Source organism: Carcharodon carcharias, chromosome 4, assembly GCF_017639515.1.
Source record: "Carcharodon carcharias isolate sCarCar2 chromosome 4, sCarCar2.pri, whole genome shotgun sequence".
NCBI classification, from domain to species: Eukaryota; Metazoa; Chordata; class Chondrichthyes; order Lamniformes; family Lamnidae; genus Carcharodon; species Carcharodon carcharias.
In genome coordinates, this window is record NC_054470.1 from 45,758,802 (window position 1) to 45,783,100 (window position 24,299).

The 24,299-nt window shown below is 44.4% G+C and overlaps 1 protein-coding gene across 1 annotated transcript in view; it reads right to left on the reverse strand.

Moving 5' to 3' along the window:
• LOC121276736 (A disintegrin and metalloproteinase with thrombospondin motifs 19-like) overlaps positions 1-24,299 on the reverse strand; it is a 548,651-nt gene that overhangs the window by 228,661 nt on the left and 295,691 nt on the right. Inside the window, exon 14 of the mRNA XM_041185281.1 lies at positions 880-1,007. Within this exon, the coding sequence (XP_041041215.1) occupies positions 880-1,007 (128 nt within the window). The remainder of the gene's footprint in view (positions 1-879; positions 1,008-24,299) is intronic.

Below are 24,299 nucleotides of genomic sequence, written 5' to 3' on the forward strand. Positions count from 1 at the left end.
GATCACAGAAAAAAATAACTTATAACCTCATAAAGTAAACACTCTACTCCGTTGCTGAGCTCGCTCCGTGTGCTTGCTCCCTGCACCCTTATTCTGCACTGGCGAAAATAGTCAGTGCCAGGAATGGGGGTCAGGAATCCTGAAATCGGGTCCCATCTACTTTTTTTAAATGGCTCTGGAGCCAGCCTAAGAAAATTCAGGCCTAAATCTGCTAGATTTTGAAGTTGGTTCTGATTGCTGTGACCTCTTGAATTGTTGTTCAGTATGGTGAAACATAGGATTATGATTGAAATAGACATGAGCAACAGAAAACTATCCATTTGAATTTCAAAATGCACAACCCTAAGTCTTTATTTCAATGACATTCATTAAAAATAGATTCTTAAATAGTCTTGTAAAAGTGCATTGTAATTGAGGGCATCAAAACCTAAAAAAGAGAAAAATAAAAAGTTGGCTCTGTCATTGTTTTGGAGCTTTTTTTACAGAGTAGTCAGCAAAGTCACAATGGATGATCCATGAATAAAACATTGCTTCTTCTTTTGATTTCATTTTTAAATTTGAAACTTAGAAATTGGAAGGACCAAATATATCCAAGCTCATGTTTAACTGGGTACTCTCTGCCGTAAAAATCAGCTTTTCATTGAGGTTGGGCTTTTATTCTATTTTGTGACTCAGAAGGATATGTAATTGTTTGCCTCAGGATTAAATAATGTGACTACCATTTCTATTTTTCTTCATTGCTAACATGTTAAAATAAAGAAATAGTAGCATCCTCATTTTATATGTACATGTTTCATGATTACATGGAAGTTTCAAAGGAGGGTAACAATCAACGATTTGTGCCACTTAATGTAATTTTGTTGAAATAGTTGAACATACCTGGCATGTGCCATTAGCACAGATGTCTGCTTCGTGTGGACCACATGGCGTTCCATCAAGCACTTTCTCTGAGATCAGAATAGGTTGATCTTTCCCCAGAGGAGAACAAAACAGTACACAGGGCTTTTCTGAACAGGAAATCAAACAATATGAAACACATCATACATTAGTCTAGTTCATATCTTACAAACAAATTCTACGTGTAGAAATATTTCTTGATCATTCAACTTGACAGTTCTTGAGCTGGCTCCAATTGAATTCCCAAAATGCACTATATACTTTTACCTGTACATGTACTTTCTAGAAAAGCCTTTAAAAAATTAAAAAGTGAACATAATGGAACAGTTGATAATGAAAGTGGCTATTTTTTCCCAATACAGATATCAGGACATTTTCAATAAAATACAGTAGTGGTAATATCTCCATAAAAAAATGCAAATATATTTTAAAATCTTGTGCAGTGCTATCTGCTATATAAACAAGGGTGGTAACCTAGTTAAAATAAATTGGTGCACTTTCCACAATTTTTATTTTAAATAATTAACTACTTCATTAAAGTAGTGGCAAACAAATCCCACAAACATGTTGAGGAGTACAATATCAATATCGTACAGTAATTTCCTCAGAGAAAGCTATAATAACATGAATCAAATCTGGTGTTCATACGACCCAGTTTTGAGTCTGAAATATGCATAAACATGTAATACTAACCCAGAGAGGAAAATGAGGCCGAATTTTCAAAGCAGGGCTGGGAACCCGACACCCAGATGAGTTCCAGGTTCTGATCCATGCTCAAGTTGTATTGATCTCACAATGCTATTTTCAGATGCAAATGGCACAAGACTGTTGTGCTCATTAAAAACATTTTAAAATTCTAATCAAGAGCTGACAGGCCCCTTATCAAGCTCCTTAATGAACTTAAAAGGGGCAATCGCATTTGCTGCTCCCCCCCATGCCTCCACAACCCCACCGGCTCTTAAAATTCTGAACTGTCCTGGAGGCATCAAAATCCTGAGACAACAGCTGGAATCTTGTGTCCTCAATGGTGATGAGCTTGGAGGCAGGAAGGGCATTTACTTAGGCAAGATGGTGGTGTCCTGCAACCCTGTTACCTCACTGCCTCTGCCTGAAGTAAGTTCTGGGCAGGAAGGCTCATGGTTAACCTTCCCACCCCAGTGCTAACTGAGGCCCTTACGTGGCCAATTAATGGCCACTTAAAGGCCTCACCCCACCACTGCTGGTGTTAACCCAGCTGCAGGCAGGCCTGTTGCCATACGGCGTGCATGGCAACTAGAACCATGATCGAGGGATTTGACCTTGGGAAGGGGAGCCCCTGCTGAGGACCATAACCCTGACCTTGCTACAGACCCTCCTGCACCCCTCTCCTCATGACCCAAACCCCGCAAACCCCCCAACCCCTTCACATTACTTGTGACCTGGGTTGCTCTGTGATACTAGCACTCTGATGCCTGTTCTTCCAGCAGCAGCCACAGCCACCTCAGTGGCGCTGCTGAGCACAACAGCTGTCAGCCTCTGATTGGCCAGCAGCTCTCGGGGTCTTGATTCCGGGGTAAGGGCCGTGCCTGGCCTCGCCACTGCCTGATTGGCGTGTGGTTCAGTGGGCCTTCCCAAAAAGAGTCGGTGTGGTCTCTCGCCAGCTCTCCAGCCAGCAGGCAAGACCCCTGACCCCTCAACAAGATTCTGCCCACCTCTGGGACCTTGATTTTTAATTTCCAGCTACACCTGGTCCTGACCCTATGGCCCTTTGGAAGTCCAGCTCATGGTCTCAGGGGAAAGATCACATAGATATTTAAAGAAGCAGAAATTTAAGATTGAATTTGACAGTGAATTAGATTGTCCTAAAATAAGATTGAAGGGACTGACCAGTGCCAAATGAGAGACAAAGACAAATTCATTTCAGACCTGTTCCATATGGACGTTACAAACAAAGCTATCAAATGGCTGACATATCTCTCAAACATCCAACATCTTGCTATGTAGTATGAACATTATTATTTGTTGCCAATTTTCTTCTCTCATTTCCTAAAGGTACTGACTCTTGCTGATATGATTCTATGGGCGTTGACAGCTGATTTCGATTCTGCCCTTTTCCAAACAAGGATAGGAAATGCTGCAAAATCTCAGCAGGTCTGGCAGCATCTGTGGCCAGTTCTGAAGAAGAGTAATGTGGACTCACCCTCTCTCCACAGAACTGCTGAGATTTTCCAGTATTTTCTGTTTTTATGTCAGATTTCCAGTATCTGCAATATTTTGCTTTTACTCATTCAAGAATGATTTGCAGCAAGAGCCTGGATACTAATTGGGAGTAGGAACCCTGGTTAATTTTTCTCCTCATTGGCGCAGGATGCGGAGCCAAATGTAGCATTGCCCTGTTCCCTCATCTGAGATTGAGTGGCTCAGCACAGGACAACATTAAAATTGTATCTTCTATTCTATACCATTTACTTCTAGACTTGGTAGCAGCTTATCCTGCAGGGCACTGGGCTAGCACGCTGCAAATCTATCTGATGTAATGACACATCCAACCGTATATCTTCAAATAGTGCCTGCAGAATAATATGCATTGAAATGGTCAAATTGCAATAAGGTTACCAACGGCAGGATCTTCCATGAATCTATGTGGGGACGAAAGTATAGCAGGGCAGAACCTCCACCCACTATTTGAAGAGCTGTAATTTCTCAAGACTCTCATGAACACTATAATCTCTGCTTGTCACCCAGTCCCTGTTGGGAATTGGTTCATAATGTAATTTGCCCCAAATTAGTACTATGGTGCTGAAATTCTGCTCCTGGTTCACTGTTGGCATTAGCACATTTTGCTTGGTGCATTGTGTTCCTGATGTTCAAAGGGCACTTCCCCAAGCTGTCTACTCTGCTCTGTTTTGAGTGCAATTTGCGCATTCCATGGATGATCTGAGAGATGCATCGGGCACACAGATGACAGCGTTTCCCAGACAGGGCAGAAATGTTCTGGTGCAGCTTCATAATTAATGATGCCAGCATTTCCTGTTGATGGGAAAGTTAAAATTGTGCATTTTCTGATAAGGTAGGAGACTGTTAATGTCCAGCAGGTAGCCGGAAAGCCTATGTCAAGCATAATCTTTTGATCACAAATCAAATTGACTGAATCAGATCCAGGTTTGCCAATCCTGCTGCACAGTGGGCACTTGAACTGTCGGTGTAGGGGAGCAGGATTTCAGTCCCTATGTTGATAATCACAAAAGATAATTGATGTGGGAAATTGAAATTCATCCTGGTACAGCAATGTGCTTCTTCTCAGGTCAAATACTTGTATTTGTACAGCACCTGATCAACTCACTCAAAAATGTCTCCAACTGTTACATGTACAATGAAGCCTAACGACTAAATTTACACTGACAGAGCAAACACTTTGCACAGAGAAAGATTCCAAAAATCGTGTTGAGATGAAGTTGGTGTAATGAGAGCAATTTGTTGTGGCTTGACACTTCATCTAGCTCATTTTAAACCCAATTTGAATGACTTGATGCAAATACTGAGTGCAAAAAGTGGGTAACTGTTACATTTCTCTAGTATTGGCATTTATCACTGTGATTAGCAAAAGAGTACAAAGAAGAGAAAAGCTTTGCTCACGATATATTTTCCATGTAAAAATTCAACACTTCAAAAATAAAAATAAGAATGCAAAATGAACGTAATTCAAAGTTAATTCACTTTTAGAGTTCGTTTACAAGAAGAAGGAATGCAGAATTTTTTTAAGATCTCCAATTACTTACACTGCTGCAACCAAAATAAAACCTTAATCAGGAAAAAGAGTAACCCTGTCAAGCACAAAATATGCTGTTGTGTTTTTCTTGGATTTTCTTAAAGAGAACTAAATCTTCTGTTGCACTAAAGGATATCGACACTGGAATGAAATATTCTTATATTTGGACCTGTGCTAATTTCAGCAATTCGAAATCAGATAACTACCTTTCTCTTTTGCGATCATAATACCAACAGTCTTAAAACTTAAGAAATGTGGTAAAATCAACCTTTTGTACCAGTTTATATTTCTTCATTTATACATTTATTGCACCAAAGTATAAAGTGAATATATTTTAAAATTAACTAACAGGAACAATATTATTTTCATGTCATTTTTAAATTTTTATCACAAGTTTCAGGAACATTTGGAGCCCTGTTAGGCTCAAAGGTATTTGACAAGCTTTCTTGAGGAAGCTGTTCATATTAAGGTGCTGATGCTCTACCATTTGGATTTATGCTTTGTTGCTTGCAAACCAATTACTGTGCAGCATGAATAAACATGGTTCAGCACCAGAACAATCCTAGAATGATAGATCCCTATAAGTTACTAGATAGTAATGCTGATTAGAAGATAGCATCTGTGTCTGTCAGGAAGATATAATAATTTCCATGAAGTTACTGGAATTTATTGTAAAATAGAGTAATAGAGCGATGTATCTATGGGGAGAATTTTCCCCATATCGGGCGGGCTGAGAGGGAGTGGGCCCGATCGCCACACGCACCGCCATTTTAGGTGGGCAGACCAATTAAGGGTGGGTGGGCAGTAGCGGGAGTGCACTGACCGCCAGGTCCAATGGCGATTTGGCGGCCTGTTTAAATGAAGGCCCGGCAGCCTTTGCAATGGCTGGTAGATGGGCTCACCAGAGGGCTTCTGGTGAGCAGGCAAGTCCAGAGGGTAGGACAGCGGAGCAGGCCAGGCCGGAGGGTAGGGCAGCGGGGCAGGCCAGGTCAGACAATAGGGCAGTGGGGCAGTGTGCCTCTTGGTTCCCGGATGAGTGCCTAGCTGCCCTCCTGGAGGAAGTGGCAGCACGGCGGGAGGTCCTGCTTCCGAGGGACGGGAGGCGAAGGCTTCCCCACCTGACCAAACATGCTTGGGAGGAGGTTGCCAAGACTGTGAGCTCCTATGATGTGGTGTGATGCACATGGGTCCAGTGACAATAAAGATTGAACAACAATTTCCTGCTCTCAGAAAGGGCGAGTACCATGTTGGCCGAGGTCACTTAATGCAGCTGTCACCCTTTCCCACCAACCACACCTCCCCCACCCCGGCACTCACTGGGTGGGCCAGCAGATATTGCCCATGCCTAGTTCACCCTGAGAGGGTTGAGCTAGGATGGGCTCTGTATCCGCAGCATGTGTGACACTGACACCCAGAGTATAGAATGTGGGTGAAACTCAAGGATCTGCACCCAGGTAGACTGCTGGAACTGGGGGGCATGTCAAAGTCAGGGTGCTAACAAGCTAGGAGGGGAGCTTCCAGGTGGCAGGGCACCAATCCATCTGCTGGCCTTTGAGTTCCACGTGCTTGTGCCTCCTTGCTTTGCAAAGTTACACCTTGTGCTGCTAAATGTAATGGAGGCAGCATTTGGGCAAGGGGGGTCAGCCCTGGCTTCTTGGTGTGAGGGTGTGGCGGCTGCGGGGTGACAAAGCACTGGAGCCCTGCAATGTCCCACTCTGGCTGGGGTGGCAGGGATGTGATGGGAATCCAGGTACAGGCTGGACTAATCAATGCTCCTCTCCCCTTTCGAGGAGAAGACTGCACACAATTCCACCGAGCAGATGCGGACTGGTGGAGGCCACGCCCAGTTGGCCATCTTTACTCCTTTTGAGCAGCAAGCCATGGATCTGGAGAGGCGCCATGCTCCCAGGTCTACCGGTGGTAGTGAGGCTGGGGTGCCACGGGGAGGCATGTTTGCTGAGCACTGAGATCACCATATGTGGCCCAGCAGCCATGGCAGTGCTGAATGCTCAGTGATTGAAGTTTGCAGCATGGGTTGACCATTGATAATGGAAGGATGAACACATAATGATCCAGAGGACAAGCATGCAAACTGACATTGTATCTGTTTTAACTAATCAAATGTCCTTGTTCTTCCTTTCAGCATCACCGAAGCAGGGCCGGGAGGAGGAGGCAGAGAAGCTCCCTCTCACACCTGAGGGCCCAGAACATATCGACTCACTAGCGTCACACCAGCTCTGCCAGACAGGCACCAGCGCAGATACTAGCACCTCAGTGGGAATTAGATCTTTGGCTAATGTCCTGGGGCACAACGGTGAGGTCACTTCACACTCGCTTGCTGTGCAGGCAGAGACAGAGTGCCCATGGCACTGGCAGTTGGAGAACTGGTACATGCTCGATCGGTGGTTTCTGATGTTCCTCTGGAGTCGTCTGTGAGGCAGCAAATGCTGGAAGTGCAGCAGGATATGCGGAAGGATCTGATGGAGATACATGAGGCAATGCATGGCATGATGCCCGTGCTGGAAGAGTCCATGCGAAGCATCACCGATGCAATGAGCCTCATGACTGAACGCCATGCTTCCTCCATGTAGAGAGTGGCGACTCTCATGGAGAGGCTCCTCAAAGAGAACAATCAGGGCTTTCTTGGGTTGCGCTCAGACCTGCAAGCCCTCACAGCGGCATTGACCTCAGCTGGTCAGTGCCAGTGTGGGAGATGGTTTGGGCACCAAGTACCCCAGCTCAGTGCCCATCCATCTATGGTGAGCAGGGAGGTCCAAAGCGACCTCACATCAGCGCAGCAGCTGCCTGCTGTCTCTGCAGGTTCCTCTCAGGGCTCCAGATGAGGGCAGCAGCTTCTCTGCCCCTCTGCCAGTGACTGTGGCATCTGATGAGGCTGCGGTGACTGGGGAGATGCCAGCTGTGGAACTGGCCGCTGTCTCCCAGGCGGGGCCATCAAAGGCTCCATGGGTCAGAAGACGGCCGCCAAGGTCATCGAGGCCAACAGGACAGCACAGTGAGCAAGCAGTCTCAGATGCCAGTGTCAGTGAGGGGACAGAGTCTAGACGTAGCATCCATAAGGGTAAATTTAAGGCACATTAGGCACACCATGGGTTTCTCATTGGTGCTTTTATGTTGGCCCCACAGTAGTTTATTGAAGGCTTGGTGTGATGTGCAACACCTTTTTTTTTGGTTTCTGAAGTTAATTTTGTAATCTCATTAAATTTTGATATGTGAGCATGGCTCAGGGTGATTCCTCACTTCTGCATGTGTATGGGAACCCATGATGTTATGAGTGAGTTGTTTGACATTGAGCTTTATTGACAAGGGCCTCAGTTAATGTTCCTATCCAAGCAGACTTAGCACTCAGGTATTGGGCATGGAGCCTGCTGCATAGGCCTTTGTTGGAGGTCCATCTGTGGTGTGTGAGCTGAAGGTTCATTGGTTTAAAGCCTCCTGGGTGTCCCTGCCTCCCTGGAGTATGCCTGAGTCAGCATCAATCCCTTGAGCATTCTCCTGTGTGTGGACTCAATACTGGACATCGTGTGCAGCTGGAGCAACTGCGTTGAAATCTTCTTCCTCCACTGCGTCAACCCTTTCCAGTGCCAGATTGTGGAGAGCACAGCATGCAAATACTATCAGCGACACACGATCTGGGGGTATTGGAATGCGGCCCCTGAACGGTCCAGGCATCGGAAGCGCATCTTGATAAGACGGATGGTTCTCTCACCACAGCCCTTGTGGAGGTGTGGCTCCTTTTGTACTGCTCCTCAGCCTCTGTTCTTGGATGGCAGAGAAGCGTCATGAGCCACCTTTTGAGGGGATAGCCCTTGTCACCCAGCAACCATCCATCCAGCCAGGCTGGAGTACTGAAGAGCCTCGGCACCTGGGAGTGTCTGAGGATGTAGGCATCATGGGAGCTGCCTGGGTACCTTGCACAGACTAGCAGAATCTGCATCCTGTGGTCACATACTATCTGAACGTGCATGGAGTGGAATCCTTTCCTGTTGACGCAGGCACCGGGCTCACCTGCTAGTGCCTTAATGGCCACATGTGTGCAGTCTATAGCATCCTGGGCACAGGGGAAGCCAGCAATTGCTGCTAAGCCTCTGGCTCGCTCTGTCTGGCTGGCCTCAACCCAGCAATAGTGGATGAAAGTCAATGCACGCCTGAACAGAGCGTCTGTAACCTGCTTGACACAACTGTGGACAGCTGACTGGGAGACTCCACAAAGATCACCCACTGACCCCTGGAAAGATCCAGAGGCATAGAAGTTGAGGGCAGCTGTGACATTTACACAGTTGGTGGAGATCTCAGGGCCTGTCATCTGACAGATGGAGGTCACTGTCTCCCTTGAGAGATGGAACTTCCTTTGGCACTGCACCTCAGACATATTGAGGAACACTAACGAATACAAAATCCTGAAACTATCTCCCTAACAGCACTGTGGGTGTACCTACAGCACAGGGACTGCAATGGTTCAAGAAGGCACCTCACCACCACCTTCTCAAGGGCAATTAGGGATGGGCAAGCAATGCCCATTTCCCATGAATTAAGAAAAAAAAACAGGCTGTTTTGAGCTGGATGATGTTATACTGCTTCAGTGTTGTTGGAACTGCACCCATCCATGCAAATGGAAAGTATTCCATAACACTCTTGATAAATATGGAGAGGCTCTGGATATTCAGGAATTGAACCTCTTGCCTCAAGATTCCAGATTGCTTTGCTCCACTAGTCTTGGCATTTAGGTGGCTGGGCCAGTTGGATTTTTGGTCAATAGTGACTCCCCAGTTTGTGTGCCCAAATTTTACTTGTCACTATCAGCCTAAGCCTGGGTATTGTCCAGATTTTGCTACGTCCACACATGGACTGTATCATTATTTGATGCACTCTGCAATCATCAATTAACAGCCCAACTTATCTTATAATGAAAGGAAGGTCATTGATAACGCAGTCAAAGGTGGTTAGGCCTAGGACACTACACTGGGAAGAATTTTATCAGTGGAGTGCCGTGCCGGCAGCGAGACCTGAAGTGTTTCCTGTTTTCCATGCAATTGCAATTAAAATTTAAAGTGCCGGTGATGTGCATGGGAGACACATGCAATTCTGCAGTAGGAGAAGCTTTTCAGTGGTGAAACCTGCCATCAGCTGACAATGCTGCAACTACGAGTGGACTATAAAAAAGACTCCTGGTCAAACAGGGAGGCTCTGAATCACAGCCACCGCTTTCCTGCCCAACTCCATTGTTGTTAACAGAAGACTTGTTGAAAGGACAAAGGTGGCATAGCTGTTTCTTCAAATTTCAATTTCACTTGTAAATATCTTATATTATATTGGTTTCACTTTATTCATATGTGCATTAACTTTATTTGTTTAGACTAGCTTAGTCAGAGATCTAAATGTACTGGCACACCTTACGGTTGGCATTCCTTGATGGTTACAGGGGAATCAAGGAAATTTCCTTTATTGTGGAAGAAACAATGTTGTGTTTTTTCATTTACTCTTTGTTGATTGTTCATGTTAGTGTCCAGTGTTGTACTCTGCAATCTGTGGACATGGCTAAATTGCAGGCTCAGCTGGCCCTGCCTTCTAAACATTGTAAAGAATATTGTCCGAGATCACTCTCGGTGGGATAATTGAAGTGTTGTAGGTGAACTCAAAGCCCTGTAAGGACTCTGCCAGCCACCACCCTGAGATAGACACCTTCAGGCCCCTCATTTTCTTACTTTAACTGACTGTTCCTGCCACATCACACCTAGGACACTATGCTCTTCCCACTTCACTCCTCCATGCCCCTGACCCCACCCTCTGTCCTCCCTTGGATCCCTCTTCCACTCCCCCAGGCACTCAAATTCCAACCTTTCAACCCCCACCAGCCCCCCATGCCCCAATTCCAGGTCCCGAGCCTCCAGAGTTCAACAAGGAAAACTGATCTAAGACAGAACTGCACAAAGCTGACTGGTGCATTCCACCTTTAAAAGAACCGGGTGCCATGAGATTCTCATGCGCCACTGACTTCATCTTGAAGGTAGGATGTAATTTTTAAAAAGTTTTATGCTGATGAGTATTCATGGCATGCAAATGTAGTACAAGTACAAATCTGCTACAGACGGGCATGAGGCTTGAGATGCTGCAAACAAGTCACTGATTTAATCTCTGCATCTCAACCTTCCGCCAGTAAATTGAATTTTTGCATGTCGCCTAATTCAATCATCCCGCATGCCATGTTTCCCACTCTTGTAAGCTTCATAATGCCCCCCAGTGTCTCCTGCTTGCCTCCGCATTTGCCTCCCATTCTTGTTCCAATTCTGATAGTGCAGTGATCATTGCAACTGAAGTAACTTTTTCCCCATAGTGCAACACTGCATTAAGTTCTGATTTAATGTAAAAAAAATTAATTTAGAACACTTTCTACATGCTTTTTAAAAGATCAGAATATGGTTGCTATACTTAAGACTATAATTGGCTAAATTGGTGGAAACAATTTGCTACTGAGTTTAACCTATTTAGAATGTGGAGAATGAGACAACACTGTTAAAAATACCCTTAACAGCTGGACTGTATTGTTTTCCCCAAGAGTAATTACTAATATAGTAAATATTTGTCCATAGTCTTTCATCACCTAAAGTCAAATTTATTAATCATCGCAATTCTTTCTGAAATATGCTGGATTAGTCTAGCACCAGAAGCAGAAGAATTTTGAATCAACTTGGAGGCTAATAAAGCAATAAGCCTATATTGTAGTTGAAAAAAATGCTATATATGTGGAAGGGTGTTACAAATGTCTACTGCGCTGCTAGCATAATTGTTTTCACATCAAATTTATTCCGACTATGAACATGTGATATCACTTTTTCACTCTGGTGTATTGGAATGAATGAATTGGCAGGTTTATGGTAATGCTGCAGTGTGTGCCATATCAGAACTTGGCATTTACTACTGTCTGCAGCTCCAAGGGAACAAATCCTGTCCAAAGACTGAGTTAAGAAAATTAAAGCTGGGACCAGTTTAAAATGAACTGCAAGTAAAAAACCATGTGACATCTCATAACACAAATGCGAAAAAAAAAGACCTGGATTTTACATTAATAATAATGGAGATGCTAACAGCGCTCAGTGTTGTTATGGGTTAAATTGGACAGCAACTTCTGGAGCACGTATGCATGCAGTTAAACATGGAACTACGGTCTCAGTTGCCCTGCGCTTCACAGGCTGTATTATAACAGAACCTCACCTATGCAAATCAATGTAAGGATGTGTGTTTGCAGTGCATACCCTCCAATTAACAATTAAACATGGTGGAAAAACTTAGAACTAGTGCATTCAGGACTAACAACAACTTGTATTTTTATAGGGTCTTGAAATAAGACATCCCAAGATGCTTCATTTGAGCAGTATTCAGCAAAAATGTGATACTGATACTGAAAAAGATATTAAGGCAAGTGACAAAAAGGTTTGGTCAAAGAGGTAGTTTTTAAGGAGTGTATTAAGGGAGAAAAGGGAAGTAGAGAGGCGGAGAGGTTTAAGGAAGGAATTCCAGAGCTTAGGGTCTAGGTCGATAAAGATGGTGAATCATCAATGGTGAAGTGGTTAAAAGCAGGGATACTCAAGAGGTCAGAATTAGAGAAGTGCAAATACATCTTGAGGGTTGTGGGGTTGGAGAAGGTTACAGAGATAGACATTGGCATGTCTTTGGAGCTTTTGAAAACAGGATAAGAATTTTAAAATCAAAGTGCTGTTTAACTGGGAGCAAATGTAGCTCAGCAAGCATGATGGGGGCAGGGAGGTGATGGGAGCAGAGATTTGGTTGATCTCAAGTTTATAGAGGGTAGATTGTGGGTGGCCTGCCAGGAATGCATTGGAATAGTCAAGTTTAATGGTAGCAAAGTTATGGATGAGGGTTTCAGCAGCAGATGAGCTGAGGCAAGGATGGAGTCTGGCAATGTTACAGAGGTGGTAATAATGGGTAAAATCTTTGGCTTGGTGAATGGGGGGGGCGAGGCCCGCTCACTAAGGCGTAAAATGATGCGCGGTGACGTCGGACGTGTGTCCCGACGTTACTGCGTGTCATTTAGGTTTTCAGTTCGGCGGGCGCGCAGCCAACTCAGCTGCGCACCCACCAAACTGTCAAAGGCCTATTAAGGCCATTTGAAAAGCCAATAAAGCAATTACCTGAGCTGCCCGTCCAACCTGAAGGAGGTCTCATGAATGTTTTTAAAGTGTTTGAAATTTTTTTAATAAAATGAATGGACATTTAGTGACAGTTTCACATGAGGGGACAGGTCCTTAGTTTTTTTTTTACCTTTATCCAATGTTTTATAAATGGCAGTAATCTCCGTGAGGCACAGAGGTGCCTCAGAGAGACTTCTGCACTCTTTCGCACGCATGCGCGAAAGAGCACACTCCCCGACTCAGGCAAGCCCCCACCCCGGGAGCACTCAGCGCTTCCTGGCACCCGTCACACTGGGCGGGCCTTAATTGTCCCACCCATGTAAAATGGCAGTGCCCAACTGTTCGGGGGCACCAATCGGCAGCATGCCTACCTCTGCACAACCCCCCACCGACAGGGAGAAAATTCTCCCCAATTAATTTTTAATAACACGATACATCATAAGCAACCTCTTTGACTCTGAAAATCTAATCTTGTAAGTTTGGTGTTTCATTCCTTCAGAATTTAATTAATGTTTAAGAGTTTAAAAATATACTTGCTTTTATTTTTTCTATCTCTTTGATCTCTCTCCTTCTTAATCACATCTTTCTTTCCCAATCTTTGATTTCTGTACATGATTTAAATCTAAGTTGTATTTCCTGGTTTCGGCTCTAGAGGTTGAATTTTATCCTAACAGTCCCATTTCAGGAGGAAGTCCTGCAGTGGTCAGGAATCTACTTGATTAAGTTGCAGACTTTGCTGTGTCTCTTTAATTCACCCTCAGCATTAGCAGCCCGCTTTGGGGTTTTCCAATCAATGACACAGGGTAGGAGAATGACCAGTCAAATCTATCAAAGGAAGGATTTCTAGTTAAAGGGACCCTTGAAGGGTCTGAATGGCTGAAGTGGACACTGATTCCTGTGGCTTCAGCAACCACAGTTCAGCAGTGAGACGATATTCCCCAAGAACAGGAAGAAAAGGGTGGCCTCTCAAACCAAGCAGATGTGGATGGAAATGGTTGAAGAACTGAGCAGCAAGGCTGTGGTCCCTCAGACCTGGAGACAGCGCACTAAGAGATCCCAGGACCTCAGAATGACAGGAAAAGTGAACAGGATAAAGGGTTACAGGTGCCAAGCTCCACATTGACTTTTCTAGAATTTTACTGCAAACACTCCTCAAACCATCACATCCTGCTGTTCTACTCATTCCTCTCTCCCCAGTTAACTCCTCACATTCCCATCTGAACAGCCAACACTCACACTCATCTTTGTGCCGTCTCAGACCCATGTCTCAACAGCCAGCCGCCACAAATGTCCTTCTCTTCTCTTCATTTCTCACATTCACAATTCTCTGTTTTTTCTTATTGCAGGAGAAGAAAACATAGAATTCCAGGAAGGAGAGAAACCGGATGGGGGGTGTGGAGAAGCCTCCAGTGATAGCCACCCGATGGCCATTGACAATGTGATGGGAGCCGAGTTTCAGGGGGGCTGCAGTTGTCAGCAACAACCAACTGTAGAAGCCTAAGCCTCAGGGAGCACTGATGCTCACATGTCGAGAGAGCTGGTTCTCTGCCTGTAGACCCTGTGTTGGAGGTTTCACCTTCTCCAAGCTGGACCTCTGTGATGGTTCCTTCATCTTGTGGAGTGACATGTGCCTGAGGAGAAGGCAGCCAGTGCTGCTGGTGGTGGTGCTCCTCTTGTTGCTCATCTCCAGGTCCAAGGTAGAGCTGCATAAGCTGTTCCCATGCCTCAGTGAAGGCTAACAGCAAGGAAGTGCAGATCAAGAAGAGGTGAACTGACTTTCAAGTTGCAAATCACCTGTCAAGCAGCGAAAGCAGTCTTTCAGAAGCAGTGCGGTGAAAACCAGCCTCTTAGCCAGGCAGGGCTGCAGCTATTGAGTTTCACTGTAGAAGCACTCCCCACTGTGCTCTCGCCAGGTTCACCTTGGTGAATTTCACACAGCTCGTGAAACCTGTGCACTGGCTGTTCAAGCCAGAATACTGTGTTAAATCCTGAGTTAATTGGGGATTTAAATATTGAAATAACTTACCTGCCAGCTTTAAGGGCATTTCCTGCTCACCAGGTTAAACTCAGTGGGCGCAATCACGTTGACCTAATGTCACCTTAAGGGGATTTAACCCCCAGACGCACCCCCCAACCCCCTCACTTTTCAGTTAAAATGCTACCCTATGGGAAGAATAGTATGGGGGGGGGTGCTCAGACATCATGCCACCCCTCCCCCCACCCCCCTCCGGGAAACTTTGACGTGGAGCAACATGCTCCACGCCAACGCATCCTGCAGCCATAAAGTGAGGTGTGTTAACAAGGGCCGAGTGGGACTTCCGCCCCTCACTGGGAGGAATTCCTGCCCTCTGGAGCTGCTGGCCGATCCGATTGGCTGACAGCTTCAAACAGTCCTGGCAGCATCAGGAAGACATCAGTGGTCACTGCCAGGACTGGTGAAGAAAACAATCAAGGCCCATGGATCCCCAAAGCAGGTAAATCTGGGGTCTTGGGTCGGGAGGGTTTGGGTAGGTATGGGTTTGGGGCAGGGGAGAGGGGAGGAATGGGTTTAAGGGAGGTTGTGGGGCGAAAGGAAGGCTGGGGGGGGCCACCCCACCTTCGGCAAAGGGTGAAGAGCAACTCCCCACTTTCTTCCCACCTTTTAAACGTTTCAGTTAAAAAAAAAATCAGGCTGGCTGCCCCCACCCAGCTACCCATGCCAAATGTTTTATGGTGTGGGCAATGTATTATCAGGTTCAACTGGCTTGATATCAAGCCTAATTGACCATTGGTTATTCATTTAAGTATGGCAGATGGGCTGCCGATCTCTTGCTCACCCGTTGCCCTTCCCCCCCCATTATGGGGTGAGCTCAGGGGTGGACGGGAAGGTAGGAAGGTGGTGGAATGGGTACCTGTCTTATTTTACCCCCCAACCAGCCCCCCCACCCAACACCGTGGCAGACATGCCTGCTGGGGGCACGTAAAATTCAGCTCTTCATGGTTTAATGAGGATGCTTCAATACGATTGGTTGAAGAGTCTCACTGTTGCTTGCCCTACTCTCTCACACTGCAGAAGCTTTGTAGAGTGCGCCGTGTGGAATTGGACAGCAAGTTTACACCTGGAAAAGCTCTGGGCAGTTGCCACAACAGAGAATGGCGAATTCTGTTTCTTCACCGCTCATCGCAAAATCTGGGCCAATATTTTCTTACACATACTTAATTTTTCTCTTTCAAAATATATCAAGGCAAGAAACTTTTGACTCATGGATAGTGCAAAGATATTTTGGCATCTAACCTTTCCTTTAAAGTCCAAATACTTTAGAGAAAAAACAATATCCTAAAATTACCCATCCTGATTTCCCCAAATATTTTATTGAAATATTTATGATATGAGACCTGTTCCGTAGAAGAACATTTATCCTTGTAATAGAAATTGTAAGACCAGCACTATGGCTATACTTTGTCACATCAAACGCAATATGTGGTTAATGACTTTCCAAGCCTGACTGGCTGAATTAGAGCCAAGTTTAAAAAAAAGGGCTTTTTTTATTACACAAGCAAGCACTATGTGCTGGTGATGTAGTGCTGAAGGTAATGGTTGTGTGCCATGAGATGTCATTCTCCAAGTATCTACCAGTGGAATACATTCCAGAGTCAATGATGTAAAGGAGAATGCTGTTTATCGAGTTTTCTAAAGTAATGCAGACATCTTCATTTGGGCTTCAGTACTATGATTCTGTTTTTAACATCAAGAGAATGATACCTTGTCAACTGTGATAAAACAATGAAAAGACAAGCATGAAAATCTTAACATCTGCGCCTTTGGAACTTCACTACTGATGTTGTGAAACAGTTTGGCCCAATTCTTCCAAACTTATCATGGCAAAGCCAGTTTGCTACATTTTGGTTAGTTTAAATATTTTGACTTTTTCCCATCCAGCTGGTTTTCTACATATTTATAATTTTGTTTATTAATATTCCCCACGCCAATTTTTGTTTCTATCATATCCACTCAGTTAGTGCTCCCTCGGGCCCTTGTCTTTCATGGTCTGGTGTTTGTACCTCCAACATGATTCCTCCAGCCTCTGGCCCCCCTACACATATTGGATTATAATGCTGTGCTCCAATTTTTATTTCTGTCAGCCCCATTGAATTAAGGCTTCCGTGTGGTTTCTGCATGCTCCACTCATGGGTGCCTTCCGATGGCTCCCCCCCGTATCAATTGTATTTTATATAATTACATATCAATATTATTGGACAGCAGTCACTCCATGAGCAATGACACAGAAAATCTGAAATATATTTCTGTATATTATTAAAATCTGTATATTCTGTCACCTGCCAATATTCCTTGTGGAGATTTCCCTGTTAATTGTGTCCATTTGACACAGCCTGTGATGCTTGCAGGTGACGCTCTAAAAGGCTTTGTTATTTGGAGCACTCAGCCCTTTGTCACATATTTCAGTAACAAAAACTTTTAATTTGGTGCCGCCCCAAATTGAAAAGCATGGATTACATCTCCCTGTAGTTCTTTTGCCGCAGCCATAGGGTGGCTCTGCACCAATTAGGGGTGGTTTTTAAATTCCTTGCTAATCAGACATCATGCTGAAGGTGAGAAGCAAATGTGTTTGTTTCCATCAGATACTGTTAACCATTCCATACTGTTAGTTATATGATTCGATTTAGCCCCAGCATACATCTACTCACCCATCAGAAACACTATTTCCTTCAGTAACAGAAAAGCCATTCTCCTGAACATCATGTTTAGGGATAGCGCAGAAAAGTGGCATTGATGTGGATGATCAGCCATGATCTAATTGAATGATGGAACAGACTCGACAGTCCAAATGGCCTACTCCTGCTCCTATTCCATCTTCCTCCTACTCATCCACATCTCCCCCCACCCTCTCCCCAAAGGATTTCATCCTGAACCCAACAGCAAGAACATTTAATGCCAGACGACAGACATGAACTGAAGGCCTCCTTTCCTCACATCATTCCATCTTTAATTGCAGTGTAGGACAATTTTTGATCCCATTTTTAAAGTGCACCAGAACCTAATGTTAGTCTACCATTAATACAATAGGAAAGAAACAAAAAAACACAAACATGTTTGGTGAAATCACAATGGCCTCCCACATGAAATGAAAAACTGTGACATGTGTGCCTTCACCATCACCCTTTTGGGCATTGCATGTTAAACCTCCCCACCCTCTGCAGTGAGATAGGTAACCACCCTCCCCGCAACCAGTGTATAGATTTCTTACCTCTCCTCACCTGTCCCATCAACATATTGTCTTGGATTGTATCCCCCCTCCTCGCCCCAACTGATGTAAATCCCTGCTCTCTGCTTTTCCTCAACAAAATACATTCCAGGCCTTTAAGCACATCCCTCCATTCCCAACTGAACTAGATGCACAGTCGGATAGTGCATGCCTGCTTCACTGAGATAGAAGCCCCTGCAGTTGGCAATGACTTCCCCTTTTGCCACTATACCACCCCTCTCCCCCCCCACCACTGCTTTCCTTCCCCTAATTCGTTATCATTTTCCTCTCTCTAAGTTGCCCTTTCCTTATTCTTTTCCACTCTCCTCTCCCTCTTTTCCATTCCTTCATCCCTCTCACCCCTTCTTTCCACCTCTCCGCTCCCTCCCTGTCCAATTATTCTCTGCACTATAAACCTAGTTGACTCAAAGACTGCAATTGGTCTTGATTCTCTGTGTAATCCCATGGCTATCAATCAGTATATTATAATTTTCTTTTCCTGTTTGTAAATGTCACTTAAAATCTATAATTAATTCTATACAATCATAATTTTTCAAGCTTCCAATTATTAATTCCTCAATGCCATTGTCTAGCACCAATAGCATGATAAAATAGCTCATGCTATTGCCTCTCTCAGTCCACTTAAAATTTGGAAAATCATTATAATTCATTATTGGACGAGATAGATTTTTGTTGCTCCAGTAACAATGCTGTGAAACACAAATGGCTATATTTATATGCAATAATGTATAGAAATTGTTTAAGGTGTGTACTTTATATCCACAGTCCTTCTTGCTTCTTCGTGTCAAGATATTTAGTCTCTTTTTTTGTTACAATTTAGCATTGTAAATTGCCATATAACTATTTCCGGACGCCATATTGACGAAAGTATTAGCGCACGTGCAGTGAGTTATTGCTGGAAGTATGCAAAACAGGCCGATCATGACAGGGAAAGCTGATTTAGTTTAATGCTCCAGCTAATGCCCTCTCTTAACCTCACACAGCTGAATATGATTTCAGCAGTATGAAACACCTTGCCACTAGTGCTACTTAAAGGGATCATGCTTGGCCTAAATAGCCAAGTGGTTATGGTACTGGGTTTGTAACCCCAAGATCAAGAGTTCAAATCTCACAAAGGCAAACTATGAAACAATGTAACTTCATCTGAAACAGATGGAAACAGGTTTGTACTCAAAAGAGTTACATACTGAATTGACAATATTAGCTTGGCCTAAGTAGCCAAGTGGTTATGGTACTGGGTTTGTAACCCCAAGATCAAGAGTTCAAATCTCACAATGGCAAACTATGAAACAATACAACTTCATCTGAAACAGATGGAAACAGGTTTACTCAAAAGCGTATCAAGAGTTCAAATCTCACAATGGCAAACTATGAAACAATGTAACTTCATCTGAAACAAATGGAAACGAGTTTGTACTCGAAAGAGTTAAAGGGATCATCAGCTCCTTCCAGGGTCAGTTGCTGGTTGACTTCTTATGGCTGTTGTTACAATTCTATACATTTGTCATATTTGGTTTAAGTTGCAAAAGTACACAGTGAGAAGTGTGGCAGGTACTGAAGGAGTTTTTGATCACTTGATGGCTTCTGCAAAAACCTGTGGCTCCCAAACTTGAGTGTGCTATAGGCATTTCCCTTAGAATACACCATGACTTGGAGAATTAACAGAGGACATGCAAAGCAGGACAAACTGCTAGAAGAGAGAGGAAGAAGAGGGGGTGAAAGGCTGTTAGCAGGCGGCCATATCCATCCAGGGCGTTTGGGGAACAATTCTCCTGCATGAACCCCAATGGAGAGTGATGGGTAGGATGTTTGCTGTTTAATAAGGACATTCTCATTGAACATAGCACCTGCTACAGTCACAATTGAACCTCAGAGCAGGGCAAGGACCGCATTTGTCAATGGCTGTGAAGGTGAACATGGCCGTGTCATTTATGCCTCCAGCTTGAGCTGAGCATATTTGCCACATCTCACAGTTTGCCACACACTGTTGAGTAAAGGACATCACTTAGACTCTCTTCTCAATGAGAACTAACTTCATTTCATTCTCTCTTGTTAGAGACTAGCAGATGGAGTGAGCTTTGCAAGGATTGCTAGATTCCCTATGGTGCAGGGTGCCATTGATTAAATGCACATCATTCTGCAGTCACCATATGTTAATGAGGCCCTATAAGGGACATGCATTAGGTGAAAGTTGCCACCTGCTCAAACACATGAAAGACAGTGGTTGTAAAATAAAAATTGTCAAAATAAGAAAACTATTAAATAGTGAATTAGAAAAAGCAATTAAGGAACTCAATCAATCTCTCTCATATTTTTAAGTTATACTGCCTTGTTGTGTAAATGGACCTAGTGGACCAAATCCAACCAAAGCGTACTCCGCAGACCACAGATGATGACAGCTCTGCTGGAGTCCAGACCGCATTGTTAGTGCTGTCAAGAGTGATTTCAAGTGCACTAGAAATTGGAAGCATTAAGGTTTACAATAGGCAGTATAAACTGGGCAGTGGTAAGCTAAACAAAGCACATTCCAGAAAACATGGGTAACTGTAACTTTACAGAAGCACCACATCGGTTGATCCAGCAATACTGATTGTTGTTCTAAACCTTTTCCGAAATTGTACTGTTAAATGTGGACAGAGAAATGAATAAGCAAAAAGTAAAATTAAGGGCAGAATACATGGAGGCTAATTGCATGCAAACATTATGCTACCTGCCTATTTCAAGGATCTTGATGTCTAGCTAGTGCTAATGGCACTGTTGGTTGGTTGGACTTATGAGCAGGGAGCCATATTATGAGTGGCTAGTGTCATTTAAAGCTAACCTGTACTACTTAAAGCTAGCCTGTCCCTCTTAATGGAATTACAAGTATGTCAGCTGATACCCCTCATTAGTGTAGTTTATTTTTACTTGAATTTTCCTGGGTCATTTGCACAAATTTCATTAGGTTATGTCTGTGAGTTCTCTCAGGTCCAACCCTGACATTATCATCAAACCTGCTGACAAGGGTGGTGCTGTTGTTGTCTGGCGCACTGACCTCTACCTCGCAGAGGCTGAGCGTCAACTCACAGACACTTCCTCCTACCTCCCCCTGGACCATGACCCCACCACTGAACATCAAGCCATTGTTTCCAGGACTGTTACTGACCTCATCTCCAGATCTTCCTTCTACAGCTTCCAACCTCATAGTCTCCCAATCTCGGACGGCCCGCTTCTACCCACTACCCAAAAATCCACAAACTGGACTGTCCCGGCAGACCGATTGTGTCAGCCTATTCCTGCCCCACGGAACTCATTTCTTGCTATCTTGACTCCATTCTCTCTCCCCTTGTCCAGTCCCTTCCGACCTACATCCGTGATTCCTCTGACACCCTACATCATATCAACAATTTCCAGTTCCCTGGCCCCACCCGCCTCCTCTTCACCATAGACGTCCAATCCCACTACACCTCCATCCCCCACCGGGATGATCTGATGGCTCTCCACTTCTTCCTCAAACAGAGGCCCGAACAATCCCCATCCATCACTACTGTCCTCCGTCTGGCTGAATTTGTTCTCTCACTGAACAATTTCTCTTTAAACTCCTCCAAATAAAAGGTGTGGCTATGGGTACCCGCAAGGGCCCCAGTTATGCCTGTCTCTTTATGGGGTATGTGGAACATTCCTTGTTCCAGTCCTACTCTGGCCGCCTCCCCCAACTCTTTCCCTGGTACATCGATGATTACTTCGGTGCTGCTTCATGTTCTCGTCTGGACCTGGAAAAATTTATTAATTTTGCTTCCAATTTCCACCCCTCCATCATTTTCACATGGTCCATCTCTGACACTTCCCTTCCCTTCTTTGACCTCTCTGTCTCAATTTCTGGTGATAGGCTGTCCACCAATATTCATTACAAAACAAAAACAGAATTACCTGGAAAAACTCAGCAGGTCTGGCAGCATCGGCGGAGAAGAAAAGAGTTGACGTTTCGAGTCCTCATGACCCTTCGACAGAACTCGAAACGTCAACTCTTTTCTTCTCCGCCAATGCTGCCAGACCTGCTGAGTTTTTCCAGGTAATTCTGTTTTTGTTATGGATTTCCAGCATCCGCAGTTTTTTTGTTTTTATATTCATTACAAGCCTACCAACTCCCACAGTTACCTTGACTACAGCTCCTCACAACCCGCTTCCTGTAAGGACTCCATCCCATTCTCTCAGTTCCTTCGCCTCCATAGCATCTGTTCCGATGATGCCACTTTCAAAAACAGTTCCTCTGACATGTCCTTCTTCCTTAACCGAGGTTTTCCACCCACAGTGGTTGACAGGGCCCTCAACTGTGTCCGGCCCATCTCCCGTGCATCCGCCCTCACACCTTCCTCTCCCTCCCAGAACCATGATAGGGTCCCCCTTGTCCTCACTTATCACCCCACCAGCCTCCGCATTCAAAGGATCATCCTCCGCCATTTCCGCCAACTCAGCATGATGCCACCAACAAACACATCTTCCCTTCACCCCCCCCCGGCAACATTCCGCGGGGATCGTTCCCTCCAGGACACCCTGGTCCACTCCTCCATCACCCCCTACACCTCAACCCCCTCCCACAGCACCTTCCCATGCAACCGCAGAAGGTGCAACAGCTGCCCCTTTACTTCCTCTCTCCTCACCGTCCAAGGGCCCAAACACTCCTTTCAAGTGAAGCAGCATTTCACTTGCACTTCCCTCAATTTAGTCTACTGCATTCTCTGCTCCCAATGCGGTTTCCTCTACATTGGGGGAGACCAAACGCAGACTGGGTGACTGCTTTGTGGAACATCTTCAGTCTGTCCGCAAGCACGACCCAGACCCCCCTGTCGCTTGCCATTTCAACACTCCACCCTGCTCTCATGCCCATGTGTCCATCCTTGGCCTACTGTGTTGTTTCAGTGAAGCTCAACGCAAACTGGAGGAACAGCAGCTCATCTTCCGACTAGGCACTTTACAGCCTTCCGGACTGAGTATTGAGTTCAACAATTTTAGATCATGAACTCTCTCCTCCGTCCCCACCCCCTTTTTTGCAATAATTTATATAGATTTTTCTTTTCCCACCTATTTCCATTATTTTTAAAAGTATTTCCATCCATTGTTTTATCTCTACCTTTTAGCCTATTTCCATCCCTTCACTCCAGCCCATCCACACTAGAGCTATCTGTACCTTGCTCGTCCTGCTTTCTACCCTTAATGTCAACTATTATCACATTCCTTAGATAATATCACCACCTTCAACACCTCTTTGTCCTTTTGTCTGTGACATCTTTTGGTTATCTCCACCTATCACTGGCCATCTATCCAGCTCTACCTATCCCACCTCCCCTTAAACCAGCTTATATTTCACCTCTTTTCTATTTTACCTTAGTTCCGTTGAAGAGTCATATGGACTCAAAACATTAACTGTTTCCTCTCTGCAGATGCTGTCAGACCTGCTGAGTTTTTCCAGGTATTTTTATTTTTGTTTTGGATTTCCAGCATCCGCAGTTTTTTGCTTTTATCTTAGCTATACAAGAAGTTTCTATTGCAGATTTCCTTTTGAAAAATTCCAGTTTTTTGGTTTCAGTGTCTTCCTCTATTTTAGCAAGTAAAGCATCCCAATGTCCACTTGTTGCCATGGACTTTTGAACCAGTTTTGGTTCATTTTTAACTAAATTTTCTTTATATTACAGTCAGAATCTGACAAACTAGATTTTGGGTTTGGGTAAAGTGAAGTCAAAATGAGCTTTGTGCCATTTTCACCTTAGAAACCTCGAGCAAGTGATGTGCCAATGCATTTTGAAGAGAATTTTGTCATCATGTCATGCATTTGCAAGTAAACAAAGGGTGCTTTTCTGAATATTTCTTCACAAAACAGTGCCCCATTAAATAAGTTATTTCCAAATATCTTTTACTGATGTATGAATTTTTCATTGAGTCAAACATTCTGCATAATGATGTCTGAGTTAAACCATCATCTGGATTTTTAAAATAAATTATTTTTACTTCAACTTGTACTATATGGTTTCTATTAATCTTGGAGGTTATTTGAATATTTGGAGCAACTGATGTGAAATTCCAACATTAGGTCAGCTAGCGATGCTCAATGTGCAGCAGTCTCAGTCATTGTCTTTAATATTCCTTGTCCTTTAAGGGAGGAAATCTGCCCTCTTTAACCCTTCAGGCCTACATGTGAATCCAGATCCACAGAAATGTGATCGACTCTTAATGGCTTCCTGAAAT